Source organism: Bactrocera tryoni, chromosome 1, assembly GCF_016617805.1.
Source record: "Bactrocera tryoni isolate S06 chromosome 1, CSIRO_BtryS06_freeze2, whole genome shotgun sequence".
NCBI classification, from domain to species: Eukaryota; Metazoa; Arthropoda; class Insecta; order Diptera; family Tephritidae; genus Bactrocera; species Bactrocera tryoni.
Genome location: NC_052499.1, coordinates 14,741,885 through 14,763,883, shown reverse-complemented (window position 1 = coordinate 14,763,883; position 21,999 = coordinate 14,741,885). Strand labels below are relative to the sequence as shown.

Sequence of the window (21,999 nt, the reverse complement as noted above, 5' to 3'; positions counted from 1 at the left end):
TTTGTAGGTAATTAAGCGAGTAATTTGCAACTAGCACTTTTTCAAATATAAGTTTTTAAATAGTTTCCTTTTTTGGTTTTCTTTTTTAATCACAACATAACACATATAGTACATATAAGCAAACATACATATTTATCTTTATTTTTTTTATGCTTTTAATTTTTACTTAAGTACTTATGTAAATATTTACTGTTTGTATAAACGAGTATATGAGTGGTATCAACGTTCGAACTATTTTTTCAAACAAAAACAAAGAAAAAATTGGAAATGGAAATGAAAAAAGAAAATTTTGTAAAATTTCGCAATATAATCACATATATGTACATAGACATAAATATGTTTTTAGCTTTGAATAAGAATCTATATAAGTATTTGTAACTTTCTAACAATCTACTTACACTTAAGTATTCTTATAAACTAAAAACAATGCTAAATGATTTACTTTCTTTATAAGAATTTAAACATTTTAAAATAATATTTTTAAATTTATTCGCCCAAAACTAATTACGAAAAATTATAACAAAGGTTAGCTTCCTCTTCATACATATTTACCAAAGCCTAGGCGCGAGATCTATCACTTTCAACTTGGTGAACTTCAATTCTGATGTTCTAGAGGCATAAAATGTACCCAAAATGAGTGCTGCCAGAGTAACAATTCACAATGAAAAATTTAAATAAAAAATAAAATAAAATAAAAAAATAAAAATGAAATTAAAAGAATAAAAAATATAATAAAAAAAAAAAATAAAATAAAAATTAAAATAAAAAAAAAAAAATAAAATAAAAAAATAAAATAAAAAAATAAAAAAATAAAAATAAAATAAAAAAAAAAAAAAATAAAATAAAATAAAAAATAAAATAAAATAATAAGTAAAAAAATAAAAAAAATTGTTTACTGATATAATATTGGTTTTAGAAAAATATTTAAATTTTTACTTCGTGTGCTGCAGTGTAACAATTCACAATAAAAAAAATTAAATAAAAAATAAAATAACATAAAAAAATAAAAATAATATAAAAAATATAAAAAATAAAACAAATGAAATTAAAAGAATAAAAAATATAATAATAAAAAACAAAATAAAAAATAAATCAAATAAAATAAAAAAATAAATCAAATAAAAAAAAAATAAAATTAAATTAAATGAAAAATTGTTTACTGATATAATATTGGTTTTAGAAAAATATTTAAATTTTTACTTCGTGTTTTTTATTTTTATTTTTGGCCTAAACTAACTAAGAGAATAATTAAAGTTAACTTTACCTGCATGAATTGGGATTTAGTGAAGCAAATTTTTAAATATTTTTAATTTTTTATTTACAAGTGCTTAAATTATATATAACTAGCATTTCAATTATATTATATTAAGCGATTTTGTTTGTAATAATTTTTTATATGAAACAAAATCAGAAAAAAAATTTTATAAAAAAAAAGAAAAAGAATATATAAACCATACAACAGTTGTAAGGAACTTATATCTTAATTTTATTCAAAACAGTAATTTATTTCCGTTATGCTTACACAGGGTCAATTGACTCGTGACTAGTCTCAAAAATATGTTAAAACATGCGAAATATAACAATATATAAATGTTCGTAAATATTTATAGCTTTCAGACTAAAATCTACATAAATTTGTTAGAATATATTAACAAATCAAACAAAAACAATTTTAATAATAATTAAGAGGAGAAAAATAAAAAACGATTTATAATGGTTTCTAAATTTCACTTAAAGTTAATAGTAATATGTATGTATTTATAATAACAGTTGACATTGCAAGGGCAACTTTTGCAAAATAATTATTAACTGAAATAATATATAATTATCACTATAATTATCATCAAGTGTTTAGCGGTTACATTTCAACGCTGACATTCATATACGTACATATATTTATCTAAATACATAATTCACCTTATAATTTTAGAGATATTGCATAGCGATCGTGTTGGCGTAGGTGCTCTTATTAAAGTTATCAATTCTGTTAGCGGCATTTGAAAGCAGTTCTTCATTCAGAAACTGTAGAATTTTTGCTAGATTTCTTTTAAGCGCATAAAGCTTAAAGATTTTTTTGGTTGCTCCAACTGCGATCAGTTTCAGTTCGAAAGCGAAATACATACATATATATTTATTGTAATTGGAAAAATTGCTGTAACATCCACAGCTTAGAAATCTTATGGAGGTCATAATTTTCTTGTATAATATCAAATTGTAAATAGAACTCAGATGTTCTCAGACTTTTAACTTTTTATTTCAGTAGAACCTTTATGTCAAGAAGGTATGAATTTATATAATTTTTAAGAAGCGGTATTTTTTATAAAACTTTGTCAATTGCGTTAACCACTTTATTTTGCAGCCCGCTTTCAAACTGGAAAATTATCGCAGTTTTCACTTTATTTTCTATTTTGCTCTATTTTTTTGTATCTTTCATGTGTTATATTGTTGCTTTAATAGAAGCTACGCAAAATTTTCGCTATGAATCAAAACCGTTAGCTGCGACCATTAGCCGCATCAGTATTTATTGCCTCATTGCTGCTGCTGATCTCGCTGGCCGTCTTTGACGGTTGCTCTTGCAGCGCCGTTGCAGCCGCTGCCGCGACACCCGCTGCCACAGTGGCCATCGGACGCATATGATGTACGGGTCGTATCGATTTGAGCTGTGTGGTACCGTTAAAACGCACATTCACCTCACCAACCATACTTAGCGGATGCATTTCTGCACCGGTTTGTGATTGCTCGGCGGGTGCAATAATCGCGACAGCTGGCACGACTTTGCCACCAGGTGTTGTTGTTGCCGGCACACTGCCGGCGCCATACAAAGTCTGCCGACTACTTAACGGTGACAGTGCCGTTGGTGTATTTCTGTAACCCATACGACTGAAGAGACTGCCACCACTGCTGGAGCCTGTACTGAGGCCGCTGCTACTACTGTTGCTGCTCGTGCTGGGCGGGCTAAGTGGTGTGCCCACGCCGCTGTCCACCTCAAGTGGGCTGCGAATGTTGGCGCTATCGAATGGCTGCTCCGACTGATCGGGCAACTTGAGTTCTGTGGGCTTCGTTTGTATGTCTGCTGAGTCAAGTAGGCGATTTGGCCGTTGCTGTTGCGTTTGTGTTTGGTATTGGTTGTCGTCCAGCGAATTGCTGGCGCTATTTAATAACTTTCGTGGCTGTTGTGTTGTTGGTGAAGTTTGAGCGTTTTGTTGCTGTTGTGCATAGCGTTGTTGTCGCAATTGTTCGTAGGTGTGCTCAAAAAAAGGTGTCTTCTCCTTCTTCTTTTGTGGCGAACCATGTTCTTCTCTTTCGTTCAACTCTTCTAACACTTTTAGTGGAAACCCCAAATGACTATTGACCGACACGGATTTGCCAATTTTGCGTTCAGTGAAGTGTGGTCGGCGCCGCTGACGCTCCAAATCGTCCAGCTGTTGCAGTATGCGTCGCACATCACCGGGCAATTCGAGCTCGACATTTTGTTCGGCCAATTGAGTGACAAAGTGACCCAGCGTTTGTATGGTCAACTCCAGCGATTGTACTTGTGTTTGCAGCGAGGTGATTTGCGTTTGCTGAGAGGAGCGTGTCTTCTCCAACTGGGCGATCGACGATTGAGCAAACTGTGTAGGGAAAATCCGAGGATTAGAAATAGGTTTTATACAGGAAAAATGTATTTGTTTTTATTCGAGAGTCGTCTCACCTGTAGTTGCTGTTCGAGATGCATATTACGTGTTTTCTCTCTGTTCAACATCTCCAAGTGGTGATTTGCTGTTGAGATCTCTTCTTGTAATACATTGTATTCCACATTATATTCGGTCAGCTGCTTGCTGACGTCCAAAGTGAATACCTGCAATGTTTGGAAATATAATGAAAGTTTCAGTTATTATAAAGATCTCCATCATAAAAAAAAAATGGCCACCACAGAATTTGATAGACCTTTGCCTAAATTTTGCACAAACTTACCAATTTCATTATTTTCTCCATTGTGTGAGCTTCCATTTTCGGCACAACCGTTTTTAGATAATCCATAATTTCCTCAAAGTTGTCGCGGGCCAGCAACTCGTCCTTGTGCACCGTCAGCAGAGCGATGGCGAATTTGAAAATCACCTCCGATGACTCGAGGAAAAGCAAATCGAAAACGCGTGCCACGAAACCCAGCGGAAATTGTGAGCTGAATACAGTTAGAATCCAGGGTGCGGCATACAGAGTGGGCGACACGTCATTCTGATCGAGCCAAATGTATAATTCAGGCAAGTGATCTTTGACGAGTCGTGATAGTTGATACAACTGCAACTGGAATTTCTTCATATCCGGCAAATATTTCGTGCGCATCTGACGACGAAACATGAGATGTTTGAGCAATTGAAAAGCGTCCGCCTCATCGCACTAAAGAAAATAAATTCTTTGAGTATTTTGTGAAATAACGGTAAATGCAATACTTACATGCAACAACAATATGCCGCATATGAAACCCAAACCTTGACAGTAGCCCAGCTCTGGATCGAGTATGGAGTAGGCTTTCAGCAAATTGAACAGCGACAATTGTCCTACACCTAATGGATCTTTGTAGAATTTATGATTAGGGAAGGTGCGTCCCAGATCAATAAAGATGGCATGCTGATGTTCGGTGAGATTTTTCAGCAAAGTATGATAGGGCGTATTGAAATTGGGGAATTTCTTTGTATCCACTGGTGCTGTATTCATGGAATGCTGATCGGCGAGGAAGGTCCAAACATCACCACGTTTCGAACGTGGCACACCACATTTAATGGCTTGTGCTAGCACTTTGGGATCCTTCTTATTGGCGATTTTCATGGAGTCACGTTCAATGATCTGCTCCCAACGCTCGATCAGCTGTTTGTCGCATGGCACGATTTCTTCATAGTCGAGTTTGATGCGTTTGAGCTCATTTTCATTTTGACGAGCCTGTAACATAGCATTCTCGGTTTCCATGCGATTCAACAGTATGGTCTGACGTATGGCGGTCTTCCAGAGATCGCGAAGCTCCTCACGCGACCGTTTGCCGCGTATGCGTTCTACGGATAAATTAATTATAATAAAATAAAATGCATTTTAAACGTGAAGACTCACTTGTAATTCTCATTGGTGACATAAATTCATTCTGCGCATCGCCATCCATACCCTTTGATGGTGTTACCACGCTGTTTAAAATGGCGTGACGCCATGAAGCTTTATGTGCTTCAGATTCCTTGGGACTGTTGCCAACTTTAATGAAACTGTACGAAAAAAATCGCACAATCAACAATAAATTTTATGACTAAAAAAATTAATATCTCTTACATATCCATCATGGGACTCTTCAAGTGCTCTGCATTGGGTTTGCTCGGACTTGCGCTACCAATCGTGTTCGAACGGGAGCGGAAACCCTCCGGTGGTGTCTCATTGCCACTACGACTAACCGGATGCGGCTCGGCCGATTTCTCACGTATCTGATGATCGCGCAAATCATGCGCTATGCCAATGTCATCCTTGGATGCTTTACGTTTCAACAGATGATCAAATGAATTGGTGAGCGAACGTTTGGCTTTCATGAAAATCGTACTACCACCCAAGTATTGATTCAAGAACTCTGAACGATTCTCAGCAGTGTCGTGCACATGCCTTTGCTGACGTGACTCACAATGCGCACGTAAGAGCATCATCAAGAATTGATTTTGCTCCGACAGCGGTGAGCTGGTCTTCTCCGAACCATAGTACTTGGCCCAAATCATGTCCTGCTCATCGTCGGTAAGCGACTCTATGCGACGGAATATCATCGCTTGTGTTTTCTTCTCACTCAAACCTTCAACGTCGCTACAGAGTTTGTGATACCACAACATGGGACAGTGTTCACACGAGAAGATCTGTGTGGCTTCCTTTTTCTTTTGTTCTGCGCAAGTGACGAAAGCTTGCGAAATGGCCGCCACTATATCGTCGCACACATGATCCGACTGACATTTAAAGACATAACCTATGTAGCCATCATTATGCACCTCACGACAGATGATGCCGAAATGATCGGGATTCTTTTGTCCCTGCGCGCAGCTGGCCACATCCTTGAAGTCCTTGTATAGCAACACTTGCTTGCGATCTGGCGAGATGAGCCGCAAATCAGACCGGCCCACCAGAAAGACCATGGTACGATTCTGCTCTACAAATGGAGGAATACAACCGTACGAGGCGGAGCGATCGCGTTGCTTGGGTATGCTGTTGGATGGGAGAGAATGTGGATAATTATTATGCGTGCAAATAAGTTGAGGGTTTGCGATTGTAATATTACTGAAAACCGAAAATTAAGGGTTTAACTCAAGCAACTAAAGAATCATGCAAGACAAAAGCTTTTGAAAAAAATACTATAAACGCTTCTAAGCAAATATACAACAAAAACATATAACTAAATACACATTTTCTTCAATCAGTTTGGAGCCTTGAACAGGCAACAAAATGCGTTTAGGTAGAATGCAACAAGAAGCTACAACTTTTCAAAGTACACGGTCGTTCTAAAGCATGCCGCTGGTGAAAAGCCAGAAAACGCTACAACATCCTACTCACGTGTCGAGCGTTGCGTAGGTTGGTTGTTGTGGTATCTTGAGCATTTGCTGTTGACTTTCATCAGATGCTGTTGTTGTTGTGGTCGTTTTTTCTTGTTGCTTCGCTTGCTGTTTGGAAGCCTCCTCCTCCTGCGCTTGACGTGGCGGTGATGGATGTTTGTTGATTATAACATTCGGTGCAAGTGACACATCTGCCCTTGGACCTGCTACTTTTTCTTCTTCTGTGGTTGCACTGTTATTCCGTTTTTGTTATTGTTATTATTTTAGAAAAAGAGGAATACGCGTTTTAAATTAGACACAATGCTTATGGAACCTTCAACTTTTTAATAATTGAAATAAATTTATTTTTTTTAGAAATTTTTCATTGCGGTCCTGTAATAATTCTCAAGTTCGTAACTGAAAATAAAAACTCAATGCGGATTCGAAAAACTTATTTGTATGTTGGAATTAAATTTATGCGCAGAGATGTATTGTAACTAAGAGCGTTTTCTTTTCTCGATGAAAATTGTGTCTCATTAAATAGCAACATTGTGCAAATGTTCCATGAGACCCTGCAAAAATTCTCAATTTTTTTAATGATAAAAGTACAAAAAAAAAAAATGGCACCCTATTATAAACCAGCTGTTGCATTGTTTGTTATTATAATAAACTTGTTGAACTGCAATTTGCGAAAATAATGAAAATAAGATTGGCATTTCACACTATTTTTTACCTCCGAGTCTGAGTAAGCATTCAGAACGAATTTTACGAATCCTTTTAGTGGGGTAGTGATTTTTTTTTTCAACAACTAACATCCTCATTTCCTTCTCTGAAGTTGATGAGGATAAATCGACCAACTCATTTGCAATTTCCAATAATGATTTTAATAAAACTGACCGAATCATGTCACTTTGTGCAAAAACTTGATTCAAATACTTTGCAATTTGAAAACATGTAGAGGCAAGAACATGCAATTTTGACAGTTCGAGCATAGAGCACTGAATATAAAATACAGTGAAGCCTTGATATAACGAACTGTGATATAATATAAAACAAAAATTAGGCCGACTTTCTTGTAAAAAGGGAATGTTTGTATATATTTAACTTGATTTTAATCGATCAGTTTCTACAGCAGCTATGTGTATATAGTGGACCGATTTGAACAATATGTTCGGAGATTGTAGCGCTGTTTTGGCCAGTTATTTATAACAAATTTCGAGAAGATACATACATATATGGTCAAATAACAAGTTTTCCATACAAGAACTTGATTTTGATCGGTCAGTTTGTATGGCAACTATATGCTACAGTAGTCCGATATCAGATCGATTCCGAGCAATGTGCAATTTCTTGCGGATAAAAGAACAAAGATAAAAAGCTGGTCACACTTATGATTTATATTCTTATGCAATCAACAGAAAAATTTAAATTTCTCACACCATTTCAATTTAACATTTTTGAATTCGTAGCGTATAAAATTTTGGTGTCTGTTTAAGCTTATATCCACATACACGCATACTACAAACATATGTCCTTAAAAAAATGTACTCATAGACACTTACTCTTTTTTCACAGGAAGTTCAGTCTGACTAATGCCGCGCAATAATCGCTTTGGTAATTTATTCGATTTATTTGATGTGTTCTGCTCATCCCCAACGATTTGTGTAACGCCTTCCTCTGCAATGCTTTCTCTCATCGACTTGCGTGGCATCGCATCCTGCTGCTCAGCTTCCGTTTCTGTCTCCGTCGATGTTTCGGCTTCTGTTTCTGCGCTCGCGCCCTCAACCATTTCTGCCGCTGACTCTTCAGCATCACTCTCTTTGAGCGAAATGGCTTTCAGATCGAACGTTACGGTACTACTATTGGCGTGCGCATTGACATTGCTGGACTCAACATTCAAGGAGAGTTTGCGATTAGACGCTGCTGCCGTTGTTGCAGCGCTGGCCGTGGCGGTGGCGGTCAACTGCATGAGACGTGTACGTTGCGCGTCGTACGCCTTGAACTTGGGCAGGGCGTCATCGATGAATGAGAAGGGCACGCGCTTGTGTGAGACGCGTATTTTGCCCACATACATGACTTCGAAGAAGTGTGTGTGATTGGGTGAGATATCGGCGAGCAATGACAGATTACTCTGCGCGGAGGTAGATGTCGGAATGTGCACCTGTGTATGAGTGTGGAAAGTTGGCTTAGTATGCGTGTTTATAGATATTAACGTTGAATTTGTAGTGAATAAGTAGTTGTACTTACGGTGCCCGCTGAGTTGCTCAAGCCATGCGTATACGATTTAGACGATTTCATCTTAGACGAAATAATATTGGGACTAGCATCGTGTTGAGCATTGCGTACGGCTTCGCTGAGCTTGAGATTGGTGGCCGGTGTGGCGTGTATGCCGTTGCCGGTGAGTGCGCGTTGCATGGACAAGTCATTGCTGGAGCCGTTGGCGACAAAGGTCTGCGGTATGCTGCCCACAGAGCCGCCAAGTGTGTGCGCAGGATCACGCATTTGATGCATGAGCTCGGCCATCTGCAAAACGTTTAACAAAAACAAAATAAAATAATTAGTGTAAAGAAATTACGGTAAATAATCTTGTTATTTTGTCAAAAAAGCGTCAAGTTGCGATTAATTGCAGTTAATATAAAGCAGTTGTTATTGAAATAATTAAATTTTTGTTAGACAACCTCCTACGAATTGTTACCGCTCGGCAGCGCTTCACTTTGATTAATAAAAACGGCAACGATTTCAAGAAAAAAGTGCATCATTAGCGTCACACGTGATTCAAACGTGATTCACACTTCGTCAAACGGTAATTTTAGTGTAGTTGTATAGAATTTGAATACAAAAGTGCATGCAAATCAAACATTTATTTGCTTTTCGGCAAAATGTTGCAACAGTCGGGGGTATATAGCGTCGCATTAGTATATTATTTACTGCAAATCGGTTTTAAGTATTTAGTAATGATGAGCGCCAAGTCCACTGCGTTCATGTCGCACGTCGCAGACGTTGACATTTTGCCAAAGCGCGCGTGTTTTTTTTTTTTACAAAAGAGTAATATACAAAATATTTAAAAATAGAAACAAAATAGCGACAAATTGTAATTAGTATACATACATTGTGACAAAAAAGCAGCCGGAAATTGTAATTAAATTCGCCAGGTAAATGGTATTTCAAAAAAATGTATTTTGCTAAGTTGGTAGGATTGTCATTAATTATTGTGCCAAATATGAGCGCGATCTGTCAAACAGTTTGCTTACAGCAGCTGCTTAAGTCGGTACACACCAGTAGTGCATTGCGATTTTTACAATGGATACAAATATCAAACAAAGAATTGGTCTCAAATTTTGTATTTCTAACCAAATTTTCGTGTGCGGAATCATTGCGAATGTTGGAAAAGGCTTATGGTGATTTAGTTTTACCAAAAACACAAGCCCACGAGTGGTATAAAGCCTTCAAAGATGAGAGATGGACGACCTTCGACCTCTTCAACTGTTGAAAACATTAAAAAAGTGAAGGTTATGGTGCTTGAAAATTGTCAGACAAGTACTAGAGAGATGGCAAAAGAGCTCTACATCTCTCGCGAATACATTGGAATGATTTTGTGGATATTTTGGGTATGCAACGTGTTCTTGCTTGACTCGTTCCGATAAGGCTGAATTATTTTCAAAAAGAAAAACAGGTCTCTTTGGACATGCTTGATCGTGCGAATTCCGATCCCACATTCATAGAATTATAATTGCCGATGAGGGCAATAATCATCGGAATGGAGGAAAAAAACGCCAAAGTTGATCAAAAATCCTGGTGATGCTCATTCTTTTTCGTTATTCGTTGTTTGGTGCATAATGAATTTGCTCCGGAGGTACAGACGGTTAATAAGGAGTTCTATTTGGCCGTATTGAGGCGTTTGCGTGAGAACATCCGTCGAAAACGGCAGAAATTGTGGAAGAATAACTTATAGATTTTACACGATGATAAAGCCAAAAACGTGTGATTTTTTCTTGTTCCCCAAACCGAAATTACCGCTCCGTGGAACTCGTTTTCAGTCGATCGAAGTGATAAAACGAAATTCGTGAAGGAGCTGAGGGCCATCACAAGAAGTGCTTATGAAAAGTGTTTGGAGGACTGGAGAAATCGATGACATAAGTGTATTACATCTGCTGGAGATTACTTTGAAGGCGACAAAACAAATATGGATTAATAATTAAAAATATTTTGCGTTTTATTTAGAACTTCTGGGTACTTTTTTGTCACAATTTCTATGTGTATAGGAAGCTTCTAAGTGTGGCAAAAGCATGCAAATAAATAAATATATCTTATACATACATATGTACATACGTATATTTGACTTAAGTTGGGCGCTTATGAGTCTACGTTGATCAAGACGAAATTTTACGAAAAATCCATTAGGGATTGCAAAGCATTAAACTTCAAACAGAAAATTGCATTGTGATATATGTATATATGTAGTACATACATACATACAATACAATATGCATATATGTAGATGTATAGCATATTTGTATGAAAAAAAACAAACATTTGCGGCTATATATGTATGTATGAAAATATACATATGTAGATAGAAGCGCAGCAACAAAGAAAATGTGCTGCCAAATACCATAAATCAACAAAAGAAAGTGTGATGAACTTGTGTACTTTTTTATATACATAAAATATATAAAAATGCTGTTACAATTTTTTTCTGAAATTATTATTATTTTCTTTTTCATTTTAAAAATTTCACCGCACACCTAAATTTCATACAAAACTTCATACACGCTTTCTATTAGCAGTGAAGAATTCACTTTTGGATTTATTGTGGGCTGTTTTTGATTTTTTCGAACATATACAAGCGCAAAAATATACATATGTATGTATGTATATGTCTACTTTTTTAAGCTTGTAGTTTTTGAAAACAACGAAAAATAGAATTATGTATGTATCTTTACAAACGATTTCAGCCTAGAGTGTGATCTACAAACTGACTGATAGACAGTAATAAATTATAAATAGATGTAGTTCTTTATGTATGTACATATGTATGTATGTACATATTTATCTACATATATATCTATGTTTTGGTATATATTAACAAAATAAATACTTTCAACCTTAGAAACTGGAAATGTTTTGATTTTTTGAAAAGCTTAACATTAAATGTCATTGTAGTCCTGAAATTATTTTTTCTGTTTTTCTTTCATGCGACAAAAAATGTATGCATATTTGTTAGTATTATCACCGAAAACTAAAATTGTTCTACTGAAACATACTGAAATGAAGACTTAAAAGTATTTAGGTTATAATCGCTCAGAGCACTACTTTTAAAAGTTTCAAGGCGAATAATGAAAAAATACTAAAATTTGTGTATTATTCTCATATTTTCTTCGAAAGCATTATAAAAATCGTAAAAAAATATATTCCTATGAGTCCCATATTCTTAAGCGCAATAACATTGAATCGAAAAAGTAAAAGAATTATAGAATTTATAGAATATTATTTATTTATTATTTATTTTTTTATAGAATTATATAATTTTAAAGATATTTAAGGCGGTAAATACAGGAACTTTAATTTTTCACACAATACGCTCGGTAGGAGCTTATATGGGATGTTGAGGAGGCTTGTACCACGGTAGTTGGTGCAGATTGTGGAGTCTTCCTTATTGTGGATTGGGCAGAACATATTCCGCTCATATTCTACAAAAAAGCTGATGATTCACGTACATATATATATTATAGTGTCTTCAACGTTTCCTTCTTGGTATTACAAGTTTTGTGGCAAACTTAATATACGCTGTTCAGGGAATAAAAAACATTACTAATCAAATCCGTATCAAATTCATAAAAATATTTAACAAAAACTTATCAAAAGCTTATAAAGCTACCACTTAACTAGTGAATAATCCAACAGGCAACTGTCATGCTCATTGTAATCATTTTGTATTGTATTAATTCGCATATATTGAACAAGAGGGCAGTGCTCAAGTAGTGCATAAGTAGCAGAAGTGGGGATTCGATATAATAAAAAAGCTGTTTAAGTGCTTTAAGTTTCAAACAAAAGATAACTTTATATACATATAGTATATACAATTATATGCATATTTAAGAAAAAATATATACATATATCCACATTGTAGTTTATCTAAATGCTTTAATTAATAATTCCCGGAATAGCCTAGCCACAAATCGTGTGAAAATCAAAATTCCGTGTGCGCTCTATGCTTGAGTGGAACAAGACAATGAGTATCTGTGCGCTTGAATGCATATACATACTAATACTAGTATGTACATATGTATATAATGTATGTAAGTAAATATATTTATTAAGTGCTTGTTTGTAATAATTCAAAAAGCACAGATGTCTCTTGTGTGTACGTATGTTTGTGTGGAAAACCGCAACCGAACGTGTTAACAGCCAAGTATTTGCATTTGAATTTGCCGTGAATTCCTTAAAACTGTTGTGCAAACTTCTATCTTTTCTGTCTAGTGAGAAGTGTTTGGTTAATTACATATTTAAATAAGCGCCAAGTCACGTAAATAATGAACTTCACTGTCTAACTGATTGTATGTACATATGTATATATGTAAATTGTGACAAAAATGAATTATTTAAAAACATTTAGCATAAATAAAAAAATGTGAAAAAGTTATTTTGTTGGCCTACTGTGCCACCGCTGTGCTTATTTCTACCGAAAATATGCATTACGAGCACTTTGCTGGTGGTGGACGCCATGGCGTATGAGCAATCTGCAATGACGTCGCACTGAGTGATCATGAAGACAGAACGCCGCTGATCACACATGGCTGGGATGATGTGCAACCATGTACTTGGTGCGCGACATATTACCTATATATAGGTACATAAATGTATATTTGTATGTAATTATGTCTACATACATATGTATATACAGACAGATTATATATTATAAATGCATGAGTAACAGAAGCCCACAAAAATGCATATGAAGAAGCAATTTTCTTTTTGATTATGGTGATGACCAAATATACAAGTATTTTTAATTACATACATATTTTAAGTATACTATACACATGTATATACATATATTTGTGCTTGTTTTAAATATATTTTAATATTTTAGGCAGATATACAAATATTTGTAGCACAATAATGCACCTCTTTTCGAAACAAAGCTGGGTTGTCGAAAATAATTTACATTAAAAATAAGAATTTAAATTTTACAACAATAAATGCAAAATAAATTCGCTTATATTGTACGTATGTATGTATATTACTTGTAAATTTAATTGAAATTTTATGACTTTATTTGTGTACTTTCTTTTGATGTTTCCAAACATAAATTTTATACAGCTAGTAGAACAATTGTATGCGATGTTATATAAGCAGGAATAAAAATAAAATGGCACTAACAACAATAACAAATTGTTTCCTTTATTTCTGTACCTTAGAGAACGCTGTGTGGGGGAGAATATTGTGTGGGCACAAACAAAAGCCAAAAATGGAAAAACTTTCTTTGAAAGGTATGAATTATTTTTGTAGCAGCGTTATATTTGAGCTTTACACAAAAAAAAACAAAAAAAAAAAACATTTGAATTATTTAAATGATTTTCAACGAAAGCAAAGAAGAATAGGGGCAAATGAAAATATGTGGATGTAATTAGTAATTTCAATTAATTCTGTGTGATAAACATAGTGTTTTATGTAAGCATATACATATTTACAAAAATTTTCCTTTTACAGATCTGTTAAAAACTACCTTTTTTGTAAGCTTTAACTATAACACCACGAGTTCTTAATACTAATTATAAGCATACAAACATATACATACATACATACATATATGTGTGTACATACATATGTACGATAAACAATGTACTCAACTGAAGCTAGACTTTGTGACCCCAATTATTAACTTACAAGTAACAAGCACAGTTGCATAAAGTATACATTGGGACAAAAAAGTACCCAGAAATTGTAATTGCATTCTTCGGGTAAATTATATTTCAAACAAAATTCGCTAAGTTGATAGGTCTGTCCTTAATTACTAAATAAGAGCGCAATCTGTCAACCAGTTTGTTCACAGCAGCTGCTTAAATCCGTACACTTCAGTGGTGCGTTGCGATTTTTACAATGGATAAAAATATCGAACAAAGAATTGGTCTCAAATTTTGTATTTCTAACCAAATTTCGTGTGCGGAAGCGTTGCGAATGTTGGTAAAGGCTTATGGTGATTCAATTTTAACAAAAACACAAACCTATGAGTGGTACAAAGCCTTTAAAGACGGTCGAGAGATCGTTGAAGACATATGTATCTCATATTTGACGACCTTCCAGCTCTTCAACTGATGAAAATATTACAAAATGAAGAAAATGGTACTTCAAAGTTATCAGGTAAGTGTTAGAGAGCTGGCAAGAGAGCTCGTCGACATCTTTCGCCAATCCATTCGAATGATTTTGGTGGATATTTTGGCTTTGAAACGCGTTCTTGTTCGACTCGTTCCGATAAAGCTGAATGTATTTCAAAAAGAGTACCGCAAACAGGTTCTTTGGGCACTCTTGATCGTGTGATATCCGATCCCACATTCATGGAAAGCAGTAAACTGCCGATGAGTCTTAGATTTATGAATTTGACATGCAAACAAGTCAACAATCATCGGAATGGAGGAGAAAAAAACGGCCCGTAACCAAAAAACCACGTCAAAGTCGCTCAAAAATCAAGGTGATGCTCATTGTGCTTTCGATATTCGTGGTTTGGTGCATCATGAATTTGTGCCGCAGGTACAGACGATCAATGAGGAGTTCTATTTGACCGTATTAAAGCGTTTGCGTGAGAACATCCGTCGAAAACGGCAGGAATTGCGAAAGAACAATTCATGCATTTTACACGATGATAATGCATCAACGCATCGAGCCACGATTGTGACCGAATTTAGAGTCAAAAATGCAATGAATGCCATCGATCAACCACTGTATTCACCAGATTTGGTTCCGTGTGATTTTTTCATGTTCCACAAACTGAAATTGCCGCTCCGTGGAGCCCGTTTTCAGTCAATCGAAGAGATAAAGCGATAGTCTCTGCAGGAGCTGAAGGCCATCCCAAGCGAAGTGCTTATGAAAAGGAGGACTGTTTCGAGGACTGAAAAATCGTTGGCATACGTGTATTACATCTGGTGGGGATTACTTTGAAGGAGACAGAAAAAATATTCATGAATAACAAAATATTTTCGTTTTATTTACAAATTCCGGGTACTCTTCCGTCACAATGTATGTATGTTTGTATGTACATATATGTATATGGACACATGTAAATATGCAAAACTATCTATTTGTAAATGTACATCGAGGAGTGCGTAATTATTCGCAATAAATTAAACAACTCTATAAATAGTCGAGGAAATATGTTTTTAACTGATCAGGTAATTAAGCTCATGTGTACGCAGATGTATACACACATATGAACATAAAAGCATACAGTAGATACATTTTATATACCATATGTATGTGTGTTTAAGATAAGGACCCTTGATCGTAGAATTCTATTTCTCTCAAGCAGCTCATACTTTAAGCAACGCGTTTCAAGAGTATAAAAAGAAAATAAATGACAGTTTGCTAATTTTCTACAAATTTTCCATCAGAAATTCAACTTTTCCTCAATTTGAAAAATAATTTGGTTCTTTTTTAATAATTTTCTTCTAAGTTTTAGAAATCGAATTTATATATTCTCCACTTATGCATTTTCTGCTAAAAATAAGAATCTGTGTAAATTGCGATAACGTGAACACAATCCAAAATATTTTTCGAAAAATTGCATTTTAACTACTCAATGTTGTAATGCCCAAACGAATCAATTTACACAAGTGAGTAAAAACACTTGTCGGCTAAGCATTAAACTAGTGTACATATGTATGTAATTAATAGTAAATATTTAAACTACTTATTTACATATTCGCATTAATGTTTGTATGTATGTAAACCAAGGCGACGTGACTGTTTATTTGACGGCGAAGGCAACTAAACAACAAACAAAAAGCAGAGAAAATATATTGAAATCGAAAAAGAAAAACAAAATAGTGGACTGATTGGCTGACCAATAAGTGAAGTACATACTTGTAAATAGCTCGCGGCTTCTACAGATAACTTGTGCTTAGTAAATCCACGAATATTTATATAACATGTTTGTAAATATTTATGGAATTTAGAAATATTTAATGAAAGAATGATTTAAATAAAATGAAACCGACTACATAACTTGCAAAGAAAAACAACTAAATCATGTTAAGATAATGATGAATGAATGATTATTTTATCAAATATATTCGAAGTCGACAGAGAAGTAAAGAGAAATATGTAGACTGAAAATTATAAAAAAATAATAATAATAATGAAATTATCTGTGAACTTTAAGTGTTTATTCTTCAAAGTTTTTGTTCTCATTTACATTTTTACCGTTTACACAGATCTAAAGAAGTTTGGTTGCCCTAGATATGAGACCGATTTTAGAAATAACTTGGGCGTGCATTTTTCCCCCTAGCTTTCCTTTCCATTGATATATTGTACCGATTTCTGATTTCCCTTTTTGAAACGCAAAGGAAGATATTTCATGAGTAAAACTGGGCATTTCAGTATGTGGGTCTGGTAGTGAACGAGGGCAAGATGGAATATCTCTTGTGATCAAACAAACAGGTGCGACTTGCTTCCCACGTCACTGTTGACAGTCATAACTTCAACCATACCGGATAGTATTCGACGCAGTACCCGCCGGAGGAAGCAGAGGTAGCGGAAGACCTCTACTCCGCAGGAAATACCTGGTTAAGAAGGACCTGTCTACACTTGAAATCTCCAATTGGTGCCAAACACCGAAAAGGAAAAACGACTGACGACGATATTGTAAACTCGGCTATAACCGTGTAAGCGGTGTCTACTCCAATAAAGAAGAAAAAGAAGAAAACTGGACATTTAGTAGACTGCAGACATCTCTAAGTTTATTTTTATTAAACTTTCCGTATATTTTACGCATATTTTCGGTAAAGAAAAGGTAAAAAAAAAGATGCGCAGAACCCTAATCATGACCGGAAAAATAAATTTTGTTACGTAGGCTTATAAGTCAAAATACATATAAAACATATCATAAAAGTAAGAGCACATTGAATACTTTGACGAATAAATTTATAATCTTGGTATTTGAAACCATCGAAATGTGCTAGATAAGTCCAATTTTTCACAACTTTTTCCATTATCTTCTTCTTTACTGGCGTTGACACCGCTTTCATGATTATAGCCTGGTTAACAATCGAGCGACAGTCGTTTCTTCTATTTGGCGCCAATTCGAAATACCAAGTTCAGCCGGGTCCTGCTCCACCTGATCTCTTCAACGGAGTGGAGGTCTTTCTCTTCCTCTGCAGTACGGGAATAATGAGTTGAGGGCTTTAATTTTTCCGAATATGATTTCTAATTGATCAGTTATTGCCTTCTCCAAACGCTGCTTGCCATGATTCGGATACCAAGCTGGAGCCACTTAAACGAATAATATTGGCATTGCCTAAAAGTTGCGAATCAATTGCCTGTTGTGCTCATTCCTGGCAGTAATTAATGAAGGACAGCCTGGAGATTCATTCCAGAATGTTTAGTGTTATTTACGTATCCTTAAAGTCAGAAATGGACCACATCTCCAAAGATGATGTCACAGCAAGAATGTAAATAATATGTACATAAGTAAGTCGCAAATAATTTTGAAAGATTTTTAAACTATTTTCGGAGCAAGATATGATTGCATGTTAGTTTACGAAAGTTACTGAGCATAAATGTCAAAATGTGTTTACTTTGACTGTTCTGACAGCTATGACCTATCACAAACATATTGTTATAGGTCTAATACCATGTTCAGACCGAGAATGAAAATCGGCTTGCCAAATGAAAAAATGCGTCCGTTATATGGAAAATATTTAAAATAAGACTGCTTATACTTCAAAACACTATATGACAATGTTTTCTTTTGATGAATTTTAAGTGATGTGAATTCTTGAATGGCAAAAACAGCTGTTTTTTCATCTTTCCAACGGCAGTGAGAGCGGACTGATTAGTGAGGGGCTTGAATGTAATCTAATCCCTTCAAGTTTTCGGTCTGAACATGGTATAAAAGCCAATATACATATGTAAGTACATACTCAGGTGTGCAAGTGCCTATGCTTAAATATGTAAATAGAATTATAGGTACATACAAACATATGTAGTATATACATATGTATCTGCATAAATGTGTTTTAACATAAATATTTTTTCATTGTTTTGTCAGCATTTTATGCTCAACTCAGACGCGTTCGTCCAAACGCCAATGAAAGCGATTTGTTTATTTTTATAAATTAATTTATGACGTTGTTTTTGTATGTGTGGATACGCATACATGCAATTGTACATGCATACATACATATGTAAACCAATTTAAAATGTGTTGTGGTTCCCTACCGAATTTCAATCAATTTATCTTTTTATTAAAATAACACAAACATTGTGGGGGAAAGAGATGATTTTGTCTACAATAAAGAAACGTGTTTGCGCGCATATTTATTTATCTTTAATTCTGTGCGTGTGTCTTTGCATACAATGTACATATGTATGTAGATATGCATACACAGGCATTTACGCACTTGCTTTTAATACAATTTTAATTGAATTAATATTAAGCTTTTTATACCAAAACAACCGTCAGCGACTGCTTATCACATGGTCGACCAGTTATGTGGGCAGTCGGTGGCCGAATGTTATTAACGGTACGCATACGCTGATTTCATTGTAAATATTTATTGCCAATTATTAACGTTTGCATTGTTTATAAATACTGCATAAAGCACATACATTTATACATACTATGTATGTACATACATACCTATACATAACTGTTTGAAAGTGCAATGAGCTTGTGAGAAACCGAGCGTCGCCGGTACGCTGTTAATTGAATATCATTGCACCTTATTATGCGGAAATTGACGGTAGCGCGTTGCAATCAGGCAGAAAAGACTTGTAACAATACTTACTATGTAAATGTTTTCAGGAAATTATGATAAACTTTTTATTTACTGATGGTTTAAACACACAGTTTTTGAGGTGCGGAGTTGTAATCTGTCAGTTCTCAAATCCAGCTATCAAGTTGAACAAATTGTTTTGAAATTTCATTTTCATCAACCATTATATTAAGGAGTTATATACAGTTAGAATTAAAAAAAAAATATTTTTTTATTTTATTTTCTTTATGTACATACTTATACATACATATTTAGGAATACACACAGAAAATTTCATACCGTTGCGGTTAATATTCTCGAAGTTACACGCAAATTTGACCTCACTATGAAATTCGGGTCTTTAATATTACCAATATCATTTGTACGATAGTGGAGGCTACGTAAGCGATATGTGACTGGATTTATATCCAATCGAGAACTTGCCAACATACGATTCAACATATGTACATACATATGTAAATTGGAAATCCCACTACAACAACGACAATGACTATACTACTACGTATAGCATGAATGGATGGTTGGAAAAAATAACGAGATGAGTTTTATTGTATGCGGCCCCACTTTGGATCCAGGCTAAGTGCTTTCCAAACCATATCAAGTGACCATGCTAAAATTTTAACTACTGTAAAGCCTACTTAAATGCTTCATGAAAAATTCCAGCTTTTTGAGATACTTAGGCGGCTTAAGTGCTTAAAAGACTTAAGTCCTTCGATACGAGGACTAAGCCAAAAATGTTTGTTATTTAAACGGGTTAGGTACTTAGCGAGCTTTACTGTAGTTCGGCGTCCATTGAAATCCAGGGAAACGAATTTCCGAATTCCCGTGTTTATTCCAGCTATGAGAGTCGCCTACATCAGCAAACAAAGAGAAGAGAATCTAAAGCATCACAATGTGACAAAACCTCATGCAAAGGACATTGGACTAACATATTGATACCAGAGATCTAAACGTGGATAGACAGACCTGGATTTCCACATGACCTAACATCATGTTCATGGATGCTTTCGAAGCAACCTTTAGTATGTCATCGCTAGAACCTTTGTCCGATCTGTGCGCAGTGTCTAAAAGACTCTGAACATGTATAATATCTTTGCCATCAGGTTTCAGGTTTAAGAGAAAAGCTGAAAACCACAGTTGACGATAATTTCACAGTGGAAAATTTTACAGCATCTATACAAGTAAGTGTGAGTCTTCTGTCAAATGGACAGCTGTCAGCGAAGCGTCACAACTAATAATGACAAGACTTAAATGTCTTCTTCTCTCCCATGAAGTAATACTTAGTGCAGTGGTTCTGTGCGAGAGATATGAAATTTGAGTAACGAATTAAATTCCGCACTCTGGCTTTCGATGCGATAAAAGAGAACGTTTATGGTCCTGAAAACATTAAACATTTGGTAGAATTCTGAAAAAAGATTACAGTCAAATTTCCTGTGATGTCAAATGCGATGTGGGTTAGTCAACAGACATTTCGGATACAAATTGTAATTATAGCTTTAAACTACTCGAAAGTAGGACTTCTTTATCTCTTAAAACTGCCAAAACTAACGAAAAGGAATCGCAATTAGTGGTCGGAATATTCCAAAGTTTGTTTATGGGCTCTTGAAAATTTCCAAGAAGATCCGACGTTTTCGAGACAAATTTCCTTCAGCGATGATTAAATATCACTTCAAACAAAGCAAAATTGCCGCATTTGGGACGAAAAGCAACCTGAAGAGATTCAAAAGTTGCCATTTTATCCAGAAAAACAACGGTTTGGTGTGGTTTGTGGTCGGGTGGAATCATCGGTCCATATTTCTTCAAACATGATGCCGGTGAGAACATAACTGTCCATGGCGACCGGCATGACAATTTGATGCTTGAAAATGAAACTCGCGATCTCGGCGACATTAGATTTCAACAAGACGGCGCCACTTCCCACACGTCGCATCAATCAAAGAATTTATTAAGAACACACTTGGCCACAAAGATCGTGTGACCGTTACACATTTTCCTGTGGGGATATGTAAATTCTAAAGTCTATGCGAACAATCTCGCTCCGATTCAGGCCTTGAGCGAAACATCATGCGTGTGATTCGCCAATTACCAGTAGAAATGGTTGAACAAGTCAACGAAAATTGGACTCAACGGTTGGATCATCTGAGACGTAGCCGTCATTTGAATAAGATAATCTTCAAAAAATAAATGAAAAAGCATTTTCTTTCGAATGATAATAAACATTCACCATAAAGTTAAAAGTTTCTGTGTTTTTTCAAAAAGTAGGGAACCTCGAAATGGATCAGCCTTTATTGACCAAAGCTTTTATCAAAAATATTCTCTTTTTAGGTTGTCAGAATTCGAAAGAGGCTGAGTGTAAAAAAGCGATCTATTGTTACTGAGATAGTATAAAGGTCACAAGGGCTTCGCACACTAAACAGAAAATCAAAATTTTCTGCTCAAATTTTATTTATTAGTAAAAGTAAATATTTTTGCTATAACTTGCAACC

General features: G+C 35.1%; 1 protein-coding gene across 5 annotated transcripts in view; it reads right to left on the bottom strand.

Moving 5' to 3' along the window:
* Positions 1 to 1,428: 1,428 nt before the first annotated feature.
* Positions 1,429 to 21,999, bottom strand: part of LOC120773768 (TBC1 domain family member 4) — a 51,174-nt gene continuing 30,603 nt past the window's right edge. For 2 of the 5 annotated variants that reach the window (XM_040102866.1, XM_040102872.1), the window contains exons 2-10: positions 8,769 to 9,044; positions 8,084 to 8,682; positions 6,544 to 6,774; positions 5,293 to 6,198; positions 5,083 to 5,228; positions 4,435 to 5,027; positions 3,955 to 4,377; positions 3,692 to 3,838; positions 2,493 to 3,611 (exon numbers count right to left, since the gene is read on the bottom strand). In XM_040102866.1, coding sequence (XP_039958800.1) covers positions 2,493 to 3,611; positions 3,692 to 3,838; positions 3,955 to 4,377; positions 4,435 to 5,027; positions 5,083 to 5,228; positions 5,293 to 6,198; positions 6,544 to 6,774; positions 8,084 to 8,682; positions 8,769 to 9,044 — 4,440 coding nt within the window. Of the gene's footprint in view, positions 3,612 to 3,691; positions 3,839 to 3,954; positions 4,378 to 4,434; positions 5,028 to 5,082; positions 5,229 to 5,292; positions 6,199 to 6,543; positions 6,775 to 8,083; positions 8,683 to 8,768; positions 9,045 to 21,999 lie in introns of all 5 variants that reach the window. The other 3 variants (XM_040102858.1, XM_040102879.1, XM_040102848.1) reach the window with 2 other exon arrangements.